General features: G+C 41.2%; 1 protein-coding gene across 2 annotated transcripts in view; it reads right to left on the bottom strand.

The window, feature by feature from the left end:
- The window catches only part of ERI3 (ERI1 exoribonuclease family member 3), a 203,336-nt gene that overhangs the window by 154,589 nt on the left and 33,340 nt on the right, over nt 1-15,407 (bottom strand). For both annotated transcript variants that reach the window (XM_081009564.1, XM_081009565.1), the window contains exon 3: nt 2,408-2,524. In XM_081009564.1, coding sequence (XP_080865690.1) covers nt 2,408-2,524 — 117 coding nt within the window. The remainder of the gene's footprint in view (nt 1-2,407; nt 2,525-15,407) is intronic.

Here is a 15,407-nt window from a genome sequence, read left to right on the forward strand (position 1 = left end):
TGGTGCCTGTTGCCCTTAAACAAGCAGTAGTCCATCCACCCATAGAGAAGCCCACTCTGGACCCTGCAGTTCACAGTAACTATCTCCCAGTCATGAATGCCCCCTCATGGACAAGGCGGTAGTGATAGTGGTGGTGGTACAATTGTAGGAGTTCCTGGAAGAGACAATCTATTTGAAACTGGCTCTAGGAATCCCACAAGATTCCCCCTTTCTGTCTTGTGATTACCACCAGTATGTTTCAGCTGAAAATATGAAAAAACAAATAGTTCATGCTCAAATAGTTTATGCTTCCCTGACCCCAAGCTAAGAAGAAAACACCTATGATCTGTCCACCTGGCTTTAATAGCAGCCAGAATTTGAGCACCTTACACTGCAGGCCATTGTGGAAGAGTACAGTGTAGTATGGAAAAAATAAACTATGTACGTTGGTCCATGTCTTCTAGCTCCCTCTGTTGACAAAGTATTTCTGGCCCTGTGAGCTAGGTTATCTAGGGGAAAAACCAGCTTTAGCCCAGACTCACAATTCTGTTTAATTCCACATCAGTAAAATAGATCTCATGGTGCTCCAGGCAACAAGTCACATTTTTCAGATAACTCCACAGAAATTTGGATAAAGGTGTGCAATTAGTCAATTTGCCACATATGCTTCCCTTTGCCTTGGCAAGCCCTGCAGCTTTCCCTTGTGGAAATGGCAAAGACAGAAGAGGGCAGCACACCAGACACACTTCAAGACAATGTCAACAGCATGGATTTTCCTCTGGTGTTTATCTCGTACACCATCGTATTTCTAGCTTGAGACAGTTTGCTGATTACATAAGCACTTGTCTCTGGCGTACCATCAGATAATCGGACCTGGCCTTTCTGTGCAGACAAAAAGACCTATAAAGCTTACTGTCTATAAGTAGAGGTGCAGAGACAAAGCCTTTTACCAGCATTTAGCAAAATCAGTGCTTTGGGGAAAGCATAGAGGAGGGTTGCCGTTCACAGCTATTTAGACAAAAGCTTACAATAAGAGGTGAGAGAGAGGATACACAGGGGAACAGAAGAATAAGGGGCTCATTAGGTGACCCAAGAGCTGTGTAGCCTGCTGCCCATGCTATCATTCACCACACTAGACACTACCATGACAGCTAGAAACGCTGGCAGAAGATGGGAAAGGATTCAAACACCCTTGAATGTCATACAAAAGGGAGAAGTTGGGCCACGTTCACCTTGTCCCATCATAGTAATATGCAAAGACATGACGTGCACCTGTTGAAATGATTCCATGCATGCATCTGCTCAGTGAGAATAAATGCCATTTTGTATGGAAAATGGCAAGCAGAATTTCTGCTTACATTAGAGCAATAGCCTCCCCTTCCCTCCATGCCATTTCCCATTGCTGTTTTTGATACAGAAGTTGATCTAGGTATCAGGATCCCAGCAATGAATAGATTATGAGCATAATGTAATTTGTCTTGAAGATTTCACTGTACAACAAGTTCTTTTCTTCCCCATTTTAAAACTAGGAAATAACTAGGTTATTTTGGCGAGGAAGCCAATACACCAGACTTAACAGCAAAGTTTTAGCATTATATGAACAAGCCTGGAGAGTTGATGGCATACGCTCTCCCCTCTCTTCCTTTCATGTGTAGCAATTCCCTCTCCCTTTCCTAATTTGCAGCAAACCGTAATCCAGGGTTTAATTTTTTTAAACATTATTTTTACTCTTAAAAAATGCTCCAAGAGGGGGAAAGTGGCTTCATGACTGGCACAAGGGCCAGCCAATCAATGCAATGCAAATCCAGCTTCTGTTGAACATCAGAAAAACAGTTTCCCCTGAGTTTAGTCTGGAGCAAATGATTTTACACGCACTTCAGAGTGGGCTTATTGGTAAAATTATGTACATCTAGATGCATCCTAAATTTGGCAGCCATATTTAATCAATGCACAAACTACTTCCTGCTGAACTGAAGTTTTTGCACGGGAACTGGACAGTGGCAGGAAGGCAATAAGGAAACCGGGGGCGATATGTTGAACCAGTGTCAGTGGCTACGGCTGTGCAAGGTACAAATCTGATGCTGCTGCGAGTTGGAATTCCCAACCAAATCCTCACTAGTTCCAAAGCTTGTACTAGAAACTGCCTAAACATTTCCCACCATTTCTCCATGATGAGGAGAGCTAGAAAATGAGTTACAGTTATCAACCTTAGCTTTGTAAAAATCAAACTCCCTAAACTACTTCAATGATACAAGTATCTCAGCAACTAACTAATGCATTCTAGTGCACTAATAAAAACAAACAATAAGCTAAGATTTCAGCAACTGCAGGGAAACTAGAAATAACTGCCTGCATTTCAGCAGCTCTCAGAAGGGACTATTCCTAAGCAACAAGAAACATTGAACTCTAGGAAAATGAAGTGTTTTACCTCTGTGCAGAAAGGTGTGAGCTGTGGATGGACCACTGGCTGCACATACATATGGAAGGTGGATTCAATCTCCATTGTCCGACCATTTAGCTTCAGGATGGGGAACTCAATGATCTCCTACAATAAGAAAATTAATACATTAAATGTTACTTTTAAGAAACATTCAGGGAGGTTAAAAGGCAAGCTACAACTGAAAGGAAAGTACACGTAATATCTGACAAAGAGCAGTAGTCAGGATGGGAACAATGGCTTGAAACCGAAACCGAAGAACTACAAGCAGAGTGAAATGAAATGGGGATTTCCTGCCCCCTCCATCCTGCTGAGCCCCCTGCGCCCCTCAAAAAACCACTCAGGAGGGTCACTGAATGCAACACAGAAGACTGCAGCAACATGAGCAGAATTCCCTGCTGTTCTGGCTCTGTTGGATCGATCCAAGGCAAAGGGATTTTTCTCAAAGGACCTCATCATTCTACACAGATGGGCAAATTTAGTCCAATTTCCCATCTCCAGGACTTATTTTTTGCAGCCACAACACTCTCAAAAATCTTGCACTCAAGCCAACCACACACTGGTTAGGGCATGTAATTGTGTCTACCATGTGGGCAGGGTAGGCAGCAAAGAAGGCCTATTTTGCTGCTGTCACTTCATCCTCTACTAGTCAGCTGTCACTCTGCTTTGCAGTGATCTTAATGCCCTAGTTGGTGGAGAACCATATGAGGTGTCTAATGTCACAACTGCCTGGGCTTTGTGGGATCAGCTTCAGTTGATGCAGCCTGAGGACGTTGACAAGTTGCTTGCGGCTATGCGTCAAAACTGCTTACTTGAGCTCAGTTCCTCAGTGATAATAAAACTTAGCCAGAAGGGGATGGCTAAAGTGGATCCAAGCATGGTGAATGCGCATTAAATGGCAGGGTGGTGTCTGCTGCTGTGAAAGAGGCAGTAGTGTGTCTATGCCTAAAATTGTTTGCCCTGTGCCCACTAGTCTGGCTATCAACTGGTTTCTAATACACCTTTCTTGGGAAGTTCATTATGGTGTGGGTTATGGTGTGTGCAGCTGCAGGCATGATTAGATGAAACTGATTTTGAAACTGATTATCTAGACCCATTTCAGTCTGGTTTCAGACCTGCTTTTGGGAACGAATCAGCCTTGATCACCCTAATAGATGGCCTTTACTGGGAGAGGGCTAAAGGGAGTGTGGCATTGCTTCATCAGCTTGATCTCTGTGTTATTTTTATACCATCAACCATGATATTCTCCTGGACTGGCTCTGTGGGATGTTCTGGAAGTAAAAAATGCTATTGTCTGCTATTGTCTGTTTACTACATTTCTGTAGATCTTATTAAAATTGTTAGTATTAAATATTATCATTATTTATTATATGTGGCCATCTGTTACATGATACTTTGCAAAGAGCAAGCTTCACAAGTTCCTACCCAAGGGGGCTTTAAACCTAAGAATACACACATGAAATAGAGGAAAGGGAGAAAAATGTACATTGCATGTAAATATACAAATAAACTTCAGCTCACATACCACAATATCATCCCATTTGTCCCAGGTGCAAATAGCTAGAACTGAAGGCACAGCCTGTTGGGTTTCCGCTTTTGAGAAACTCTTCCATAGAAACTCAAGACAAATGTTAGACTCTATCTTCCACCCACACACCATATCCATATATACACACACACTCATGTACATAACCCTGCACACTGTAGACATTATTATGTTCTGTGGTAAATTTATACTAATAAGAGGGAAAGAGAAACAACAACATGTTCAACTATTTGAAAAATCAAAAATTTACATGGGCTTGTTAATAAAAAGTTTAAGCAAATGCAGTTATGATAGATTTAGCAATTATTAAAATATACACATGGAATTTAAAAAAAACACCCAAGGAATAAAAACGATAAACTCCTTTGTCTCTTTCCTCCACACTCCACCCCCTCCCGAGTTTAATGTAAGAGGAGTGACAATTTGCTTGGTGTCTTTAAAGGATAATTTGTCTGCGTTATTTAATAGAGAAGCATGATGCTGGGGCTCTGGAGTGCAAATGAGCCCACTGAGTGATAGCCAAGCATCGAGCCTCTCAAATCACTTGTGGAGAAAAGAGAGAATAAAAAAAATTGCTTTTTAATATTCAAAAACAGTTTGCAAAATTTAATCAAAGCACAGCAAAAGCTAACATTTTTACCACTTTGACATTTTTATTAGTGCTTTCATAAATTTTTAAAACATGAATAGAATTAGTTTAAAAACAACAACAAAAAACTGCCTGAAAACATCTGGAAGAGGGAAAAGACGACGAACGAGAAAAAGAAAAGCTCCTCTGCCAGGCAACATTTGCATCTTAAGAAGCCAACTGCTGCTGTGCAGGCGCTGAACAAAGCTTTTGGGCCCTGACCATACCACCACTGCCCATCATGACTTGTGAGGTCATAAATGTCAGGCAATGACATCAGTATGCTAACAAAGCAACATGTATACAACAAACAACTTTAAGATTTTGACTGTGTATTCCTCCTTTGGAAATAAAAAAGGAAGATAAAGAAAAAGGAACCTATGATTAAATTCTGTAAATACTCATATCAAGCTTTTATTCAGTGGGCACCAATATAGAATTTATTAAAACATAGGAAATACAGGGCTCTAATCCTGCAAACTACATTTAGGAGAGGCAGGTATCACAACACCACCCTCTATATCAGAGGCAGGAGAACTGTAGAGAGGTAGGGAGAGTGAGGAGAATTTTTCTATTTACAATTTAAAAGTATGAAAAAAAAATCGGAAAGATATTAAACACTCAAGAGTAAAGTTAAGATGTAACTGCTTTTCAGCATTCTGCTATTATAAAGCAAAGCAAAGTATACTGCTAGGAAAAATAGATACCATTTGTCGGATGAAATGAATTTTAGTATAGGGAATCTCCATGATGAGGGCAGACCAACTGTACAAATTTCAAATAATTCAGATTCAAATGCCTTAGTTACAGCAGTTTACAAATTTTGGCTGGAGTGATTTTTGCCACTTCCAACTTTTTTGTTTGTTTCTGGCCAATAGATAATGTATCTTTTAAGACAACAGTAGTACATGACCAGGACAAAATTCAATAGGTACAATTTTACCACTTGCTATAAACACACACTAAATTCCTGTTCAGTGATCAGCAATTACATGAAGGGTGATAACTGTTACAGAAAGTGCACTTCACGGCATTTCCTTTAAAAAGCAGTGGGGGACATTTTAGAAATCAAAAGATTTTTAGTTTAAGAAAGGCGTTCAGGAACCAAAAAATATAGAGATTGAAAATTAAGGGCTTGCACCTTAGCTTCTGCAGAATGTAAGCTTTCTAGTCTTTCTATAGGCTCACATGCTGCATTCATATGCCCACAAGTAGAGCAGAGTATGCCTGAAAAATTGATGTGCTGATAATGCCCGTTAGGAACTTTGCTCAATTTACTTTTGATTCAACATGCACATGAGCGGGGTCTGCAGTTGATAACAAATTTGCATGAGCTTGGTTGTTATAATTTAACATAGCATATATTGTATTAAACAGCAACATGTCACTGCTCCTATTTCAATACAACCACAAGCTGTAACCAGGGTTTGTTGCGGGGCTTGGAGAGACAAGCCACAAGTCTTTGTTTGGATACCATGCTAAGTAAAACCCTGGCTTAGCTCACAGGAGTGCAGAAGGAAGACTGGGAAAGGAGTCGGTGGCAGATGTTCTTCTCCAGGAACGTCCTGCTCTCCCCTCATCCTGTGCAATTCACCTCAAGGAACAAACTCCTCAGGTAGAGAAACAACATATGGGTATACACCCTACCTTCAAGTTTCCCTTTCTCCACCACGCTATATGCCCCCTGCTCACCCACAAGCCTCGTGCAACACACAGCAAGAAGTGCACATGGTCTGTCAGTAATAGGGCTTTTAACAGCATCAAGCCTGCCTAAATCTCTCTCTTCTACTACTCCTAGCAGGTCAACTCGTGGGACAACAGATGATCTTAGGCATTAAGGGAGACAGACCCAGGCAAGCAGCACAACTTCAGGAGGGCTAGTTTAAAACAGCTGGAGGAAATAAAATGAACAAGTCTGAAAAATTTTATGATAGCCCAAATTATTGCCGGCCTATGAAAACGATCAGACTACAAAAGACTGACAGGGAAAAAATCAGATGCCCTTGGGAAAAATACAACAGCTTTACTTTCCCACCTCCTTTTCTTGGCTTTCTTGAAAGGAGCAGAAAGGGCCTTCCCAAAAGGCTGTTATCCCAAAAATGGGGGTGGGGGGAGAGGCAGAGAGAGCCAGAGCGAGGGAGAGAGAGAGAGAGAGAGCGCAATGACTTTTTCTTCCAATGTCTGACAATGTTTGTTCCACCGGTATCTACAACAACAGATACCAGCCCTATGAAATCAGCACCACTGCTCACTAACAACGTTAACCAGCCCCACAATGAAATGTAACCCTGCGCTACTTTCCATTTAAAACTTCCATTTGAAGCACAGCGGAATTTGGGGAGCCTGCTGTCCATCCTGCTAATAAAGACAAGTGTTGGGACCTTTAAAGCTGCCATTCATCTTACGCCTTTATTAATTTCCATTTTCCTAAACCCATGATACATCACGAAATTAGGAGCTGACATTCCTGCAGAAACAAAAATATCTATCAAACATAAAGAGGGAGAAAAAGCGCTCCATTACCCAGAATTTATGGCTTAAAGCCGATCTGTTTCCACTTTTTTTACAAGCATATGGTTTGTTTTAGATAGCCAAAATATTATTACAGATCTAGAATTTCATTAGGAGCTATTATGAAATGGTAAGCACTTACACACACAAACAACAGGCTGTGTTTCAGAGCACATAGACACAGACTGGCAACTTAACCAGCTTTCAAGTACTAGAATACATTCACACTGTCAACCCAATTCACAAAGAATTGATGGGAAAAGAAGAACAGAGAGAGGCTGGAAGTTCACGTGGTTGACCTAGCCTGAGCAAAGGGAGTTGGTGCTGCAACAGTACCACCACATGAGGTACAGGGACAGTTAAGAACGTTTCTGATGAACCAAATTGGTAGTGCAAATGCAAAAAAAGCATATTTTGGAAGTTCAATACACCTTTGCCTTTCCACCAACTTAAACACTCTCTTGCTTAGCATTCCTGTTTTTTTTTTTTTTTTAGTGAATCATGCCACTTAAGTCAGGCACGTTCCATCAGCAGAATATTATCCGTGTTCTGGCCACTCCACCTCTTTTCCAAACTCTGCCCTAACAAAGGAAATCCCCACCCCCTGCAAAGTCTTTTGCGCTGCATTAAGCCCCAGATTTTGCCCACTGTTGACAGATTAGCAATCCAGGACATGACACTCATTTGCTTAAAGAACCCCATGACACCAGCACCTCAAACACTGAGCCTAGTCATCACACTGCACTTTCCAGCAAAGCAATAACTGTTGTATGCCCAAATTGTGCACTGTCTATTTTCGCTTTAGGATTTTGCCACAATGCCAGCACAAGTTCACTACAACATGAGATACTACAACTATTACTCAAGGAATTATTATGCCATTCCCTTAAACTATAAACAGAGCGAAACCTGTTTCCGTCTGCAAAGCACACTGTCACAATCTAACTAAAAAGGAAGGCAAGGATTCAAATTGCTGGTGATGAAATAATCTTTTTAATTCTCTCTATCCATTATTATGAAATCTGTCTACAATTACTTGATTTGAAAACGTCTGCACATAGCCCCAACTCGTGCACAAACATATTTGCATTTATATGGTAGGAACACAGTTTCTCATAGCAGTTCTAGCCTATAAGAGAAACACTAAAAATCAGCTCAACACACACACACAGAGAAAGGGTGTAGAGAAAAAAGTTATATTCTTACCAAACATGCCTGCTTTAAATCATTTTGTACACAAAAGTCTGCAGTACTTGTGTTCTAAGGAGTTGGCAGCCCATGAAGTGTTTCTGACCCACCACCCTCAGAGGAAAACACACACGCACGCACACACACAGGCAGCCCCCTTATGTAATTTGCCTACCCCACAAAAAGTCGTCAAGAAACAGATGGGAGGCTGAATCTCAACTGGCCTGTTGAAAACTTAAAAGAACTTCCCTTTCCAAGGGATTAGGAAATGAGGGCCTGTGATTTCAGCACTATAAACCCACCCTATATTTCACTCCACCCTCCTAAAGAAAAAAAAGCACAACCTCCTGGCATGATGTCGCTAAGACAAGCAAAAGCGGGGGGAAACCTAAGGCTCTAGAAACCGTGAGCTTTCTTGCTGAAAGGAAAAGCTACAAGCTTAACTACCTAAGCAACTTCTGAAGAAATCTTGACTTGGGAACACAACGAAAAGAATTACACCGATATCCACAGAGGAACACTTTGTCCACAATATTGGAGGACCTTATTAGATTACAGAAATAAAATACCCACAAAAACATTCAGACTCTCAAATGTTTATCTGAGCAGTGGGCAAGAAGCACTCAAAGATCAGTATAAATTTATTGGCAGTGGATAAGATTACCCTATTCAGTTCAAAAAACTGCAATTGAGAATAATGTATTTCTGCCCCCCGCAACCGCCCTTGCCATTTTTATAAATAAATATTAAAAAATGAAAGATGCCACAGGAAAATCAGAGCTGACTGTTCCTCCTGCAATAAAAAAGCCCAGTGCCGCTGATAGTAAGAGATGTTTCTGATAAGAGAAAGGGCAGCGTTCCTTACTTAAAAGACATCCTATTTGCACCTCCAAGAGAGGAAGGAAGTCAGAGTTTCAGCGGCAGCAGCTCATTTCATTCAACAGTTTTTCTCCTATTCTATGTAAAAGACAAGAAAAAGTCATTTTATGTACAAGGAGCTTGTTTCTTAAACAAACACTTGTGTTTTTGATTTACACCACAGGCTGCTCCTAAATAATTTATGGCGGGTTAAATTTATTGCATAGCCCTGGCCGGCTGCAAATTCGAATTGCCAAATAATTAGATTTTAGGGCAATGCTTATAAATTATCCGCCGATTTGTCCGGACTTGTTTGTCAGTCGCTTTGTGCTCCAGGTCATCTTTGGCATTTTGCTGTTTGTGTTTTAATTGCTGATTTACACTTTGACAGATGAGAGTTGATGCCCTCCATGGGGAGGGGGAGTAAGAGATGTGATAGAAGAATCGGAGATCATAGAAGGCAGGGGTACCATCCCCCATCTTTTTTTCAAAGGCAATTAGAAGAAGGGACAGCATGTGGACAGTACTGGCCTAGTGAATTTTTAATTATTATTTTAATGAGAGCTGGCTGAGTTGAGCAGTCCTACACTGGCCTCCAGGGGTAATGGACAACATGGCTAAACAGCCGTCTGCCCCCACCCCACAGAGAGACACACAAATACACCCTCAAAAATTCTACAGAACTGACCACACAGACTCATTACAAGAAAGAAAAGCCACTACTGTATTAGTTTAATGAAGGGTCATTAACTATTCCAACACACATTTACATATATTGCCATTCCAGCTCAACACATCTGTCCTGAAATACTTAAACTTAAACTTAAATGATTAACTTAAATGTTAATCAGGTATACCAAAAAGCCTTTCTAGAGAGTAGTCAATTCAAATTACATTTGCTGCAGCTACCTGGAAAAAATAAATATGCATACTATATATGTAACAACATGCACACAGAACATAGAATTTTAAATTTAACTGAATTGTCAAATGTATATGTGCAGGAGAAGCAAGAAAATGCCAGTTACATAAATGCTTAAAAGTTCCATGAATAAGGTTTAACAACACAGTAAAGTGGCATGAGATAATGAACCAGACAAAGAAAATTATATGCTAATTTCTGCTGCCAGAGTTCTGAATTCTATGCTTTCCCCTGTAACTTTTTCAATTCATAACCTTTGCCATTTCACACCATTAATAAATCCTAAATTTAACATACTAACTTAAAGTACTGTGTCCCAAGCATCTCTTCCTCTTAAGTCCAATTCTACAGTAGATCCATGATTTGGTTGCCCTTACACTCTTCATAATATTTAGCTACATTCACTCTGCAGTAAATCATTGGCCTTTGATACTTGAGGTGTGTGCTTTTAGAACTCATCCTATTCCTTATAATTGTACAGTAGTTTGTTTTAACTGTTTTTAAGTCTGAAGTTCAAACTATTGAAACCTTCCCTGGGACCTGCTGGAGAAGGGCAAGTAATAATTTATTACTCCTACCACCCCCTTTTAAACACAAAATCATTATCATTCAAAAATTTAGGAACCTCAAAATGCAGTATAGTAACCATCCACTGAGGTCACTGTTGAATCACAAACCATACTACTTAGTGTGAGCTGAAGTTCACAAGTTTAAAATTAATACAATTTTTCATAAATGAAACAGGGGTGAAGTGTTAAAAAGAAAATTTATGCAAAGGCCTATAAGACTACACAGGTTGCCTTAAGTGAAGAATCCAATCTGTATAGTTCAACCAACCCTGGAAACAAAGAGACAAAATCTGAATTTTTAAAAATGTTTAGAAAGAAGGCAGGAATCAAGAATGACTCTTCAACAGGTATTAAGAAACAGGTTTAATATGGACAGAATACCGCAGAGCTTGGGACCCTCAGGCCCATGGGCTGAATGCAGTCCTACAGGCCTCTCTATCCAGTTCTCAGGGCTCTTCCCCGGGTCATGCTCCCTCCACAAATACTTCTGCCTGGCTGGAATGTATCCTTCAACTGTGATAATGCCTCTTGCTTGCCTGCATAAACCTCTGATTTGTGTGTGACTAAAATGTAGCCTGGTGCACTAACGTAAGAGCCACATCCACACCCACTTTTGCAATACTGGCATGTTGACTCCAGAAAAGCTGACCATGAGGAAATCCAGCCTTCAGGCTTACCCCTGAAGTAGATGGGATACCCATACACAGGCAGCCAGGACACCTTTGGTGAAGGCTGTTCTCCAACTGGAGCACTCACAGATCACAAAAGTAGAAGAAGATGAGGAGGAGACACAGGCACTTCTTGTACTATTACATATTTCTTTCCTCTAAAGCAGGAATGGCTAACCCCCAGTTCAGGCAATTGATAACAGGTCCCCAAGGAATTTCTTCTGGCCCCAGAAGACCAGAAGATTTTGTTAGCACTAGCAAAAAAAAGGGGGGGGAGCAGACACAGCACTCGTTAATAACCCCCTCCTCAACTAATCTGCACAGATCTACTGAGAAGAGGCTGTGTGCCTGTATGTACAAGCAAGATTGTGTATGAAAGAGTGTGGTGTGGCCACAACACCCACCACTGACACGCAACCCTCATTGAGTGTTGGTCATGGGTGAAAGTGGCCCTCAGACCAAAAAAGTTAGTCATCCCTGCTTTAAGGCAGATGGTGGAGAATACTGTTTAAGATAGGATACCAGGCTCAGTAAACTGCTACCTTTATCCTAGCAAGGCTATTCTTATGTGGGAATATGACAGAGTCATAAAATGGAATGTGCAAGCGAAATGGAGGAACCAGAGTAATGTAGAAAATAATATTAATGACCTTGAATGTCAGGAAAACAGTATGAACCAAAGCATGTCTCCGAGTCAATTCATATAACCACTGGATGTGTATTAGCTTCTTGAAATTCCTTTACATGCCAGCTCACTGTCCCTGGCTAGCTGCTCCATACAAATACCACCAGAGCAAAAGTCACATGTCAATAAACAAATGCTACATTGGTATCTGGTTTTCCACATATGGCACTGTCTGTACACCATTGTCTTGTCACAGGCAAAGAACTAGTGGGCAGGAACTTCAAGTAGTTACCACATATATGCAATGGTTGTATGAGGTTTCTGAACTCCAAAGAATGTAGTGCATGTGCCTGAGGCATAGACTTAGACAAGGCAAAGAATCTAGGGACACACACGCTTAGACTTATGATCCAGAATGCCACCCATCAGACTGTATACACTACAATGCAACTACACAAAGCTACTGATGTAACAAGAAATGTCATTTTCGGTGACCATTAGTGAGAACTATAATAAAGAAATAAATCTGAGTACCTCCAGAGCACATGGCTCTGGAATTCTTGGGGCACTTTGCTGCCTTTTTAAAAACTAAATTGTTTGAAGATTGTTACATAGAACAATTACACTAGTAGCAACATTAATTTTTGCTACAAGCAAAAAAAATTAAATACACCCTCCCTAGATGAGATACGGTACATTGGACACTGCCTTTTTCTGCTACTGGAGCTGAGCATTTGCTTTTATTGCAGATTTCAAGCTATTAACTAAATTTGTAAGCATTACTAGCCTGTGTCAAAGGATTCTTACAAACTTGGAGCTGTAAACGCTGTTTTCAAAGCTCCCCCGCAGGGATCTGGCAAGGTGGGGCCTTGTCACTGGCGGGGGGGAGCGCACCACCCCCAGCAGCGCCAATCTCGGTGAGATGTGATCATGGCTGCCCCCACCCGCACTGGGCGTCACGCCCCCTCAGGCGGCGTGCCATACCCCCAGGACGCCCGCCAGCCCCAACCCCGCCTGCTCTCCGCCCCCCGTTGCCAGAGCATGAAGCTCCGCCACTGGGCCTTGTGTGTCATACGAAGCTGCCTTATACCAAGTCAGACCATCAGTCCACCTAGCCATACCTGAAGATACCAGGGATTAAACTCAAGACCTTCTGCATGCAAAGCAAGCGCTCTACCACTGAGCTATGGAAGAGAAGTAGGTCCAGCACTAGCAACTGGAATACCTGGGAAGTGGGCAAAGAGAATTGCTCTCCCTGAACTTAATCCAGGCTGCTGTGGGCTCCTAAAGTTCATTTACTAGCACCAGTTTTGTGGACCAACTTAATTTCAGTTTTTTTGGCATCTTTGTTTTGGTTGTCTTAATTATAGATGTCATTATAATACAGAAAACAATACATAAAAACAAGTATTTTTTTTATCTTATTTGAATGAATCAAAACCGGTGCAGCTGCTGCTTCTCTGCTGGTGGTAGAAGTGGCAAGGCAGGTACGCTGCCTATGTGGGCACCTCCTCACTTCACCTCATGGGCAGGACAGCCCTGATTCTAGGCTACTTGATCCATATCCCAGCTTTGCCGTGCCTGGCCCTCTATTTTATTTCTGATTTATGGCCCTGATCCTACAGGCTGGTCCCAAACACAACTCCTGGTTCTCATTCTGTAAGCCATCAGGAGTAAGTTCCATTCCATTTTTAAGACGATGGCTTTCTCAGAATAAACTTGGACTTATGCCCTGAAGCTAAACCTCTTATGCTGAAGTTCACAAGGGCAATGGCTGGTTAGTTCAGGTGTTGCTGTTCTTCAATCTGTCCTGAAGTCCAGGGCTCTAAAATGAAGCTCTTTAAATAATTTTCAGCAAAGGATTCTGCAAGCATAGGTTAGCTAATCTGCACATCAGCTTGTTCTCCAAAAGCACCTCTCTATATTCACATTAAATGCACACAAGTAAAGATATATAACTTTGACACACAGAGCAAGTTCTCATTTTTAGTAAGATATTTTTGAGTCAAGTCTCTTAGTGTCTCTACAGGTTCCAACAAAAAGCACAGCAAGACAGCCCTGGGCAAAGGAATGCATGGTGCAGGTGAGCCCTGGGCACAGTTGATGAAAAGATCCAATTGAATAACGTATAACCTTAATGCACTATCTTCCCCACAAAATATATAGCCAAGCTGCAACGGCACATATTGTTACATATTCCACAGCAAGGACTTGGGGGGCATAGCTCCTTAAAGTTGTAGTAATAGTATTCCACTCATGCTCCATTTTTACTACCAGCTGTAAAATAGCTCCACATGCATCATGGTTTTGCATCAAAATGAACACAAGTCCAAAGGGACAAGCTAGAGCAAATTTACAGCTTTGACAGGACTTTGCACCCAAGGCTGGGTGCACAGGAAATAGCCAGAGAAAAGTTAAGGTTTTCCTGCAGAATTACTCTCAAAAAATCAACCGTGCCTTCCCACAGACACACAGGAGTTTTGGAAGATTGTTTTTAGCCAGTTTATTTCAGGTTACAGTAAGCCTGTGACTTATGTGCATTTAACTTGTGCACATTCAGCTTTACGTGTGTGGCAAAAAAAATAATACGGGGCAGAAAGGGGCCAAGATTCCAGGAAAAAAGACTTTGACAATCCCACCCGCCACTGAACCCAGTGGGTTTCAACTATACACAATTTTGGCTTCAGGCACAACCCCCAGAATGTAACGCCCATGTAAGTTTCAGGCTTACTGTAGTTCCTCTTCACACAGCAAAGTAACATAAAAGAAGGCACATCTACAAGATGGCTAATATTGAGCTGCATCTTCTCTAGGAACTGAGGCACAGATTAAAAACACTCTTTGAAACAAAGTAAGAAGAGGGCCTAGAAAGGAAGCTGAAGATGATAGCGTGATTTACAGTGAACATCACTCCAGTATTCTCCAGGGCACCAATTATTGGGGAATGAGAAGGAGGAGACCTTAATGAAATCTACACCCCCCCACCTTCCAATTCCCCCCCACCCACCCATTTAAGCTAAGCAAGCCCCACCCACATTAGTATTCTATAACTTTAGGTAAGAGGACAATACAAAAGGGCTGGGCCCTTGAGCCACCACAATCCCCTTCAAGCATTATGGTCCCATTAGAAACAAACAAATAAAACAAAAATCAGGAGGAAAGTGCTTAATATAGTTTTAAAATATTTGAATGCTTAATGCATATTAGAAGAAACACACTTTTTCAGCCCAATGAAATAATATACTAACCATATCGGCTCACAATTCTAACTGCAAACCTGAATTAAAAACAGCCAGATGACATGGCTCTACTGAAACCCACAATTCTGAGTGTTCATTACCATGCTGACGAGGAGGCTCATTTTGATTTAGCAACACTTTCCAATTCAAAATATTAAGCAGGGAGACTAGAGATCTCCATAGCCATAACAGTATAGAAATCTCAGCTGCATAATACATAACAGTCATATGCAATAT

This window comes from Podarcis pityusensis (genome assembly GCF_964106645.2).
Source record: "Podarcis pityusensis genome assembly, chromosome: 6".
Lineage (NCBI taxonomy): Eukaryota > Metazoa > Chordata > Lepidosauria > Squamata > Lacertidae > Podarcis > Podarcis pityusensis.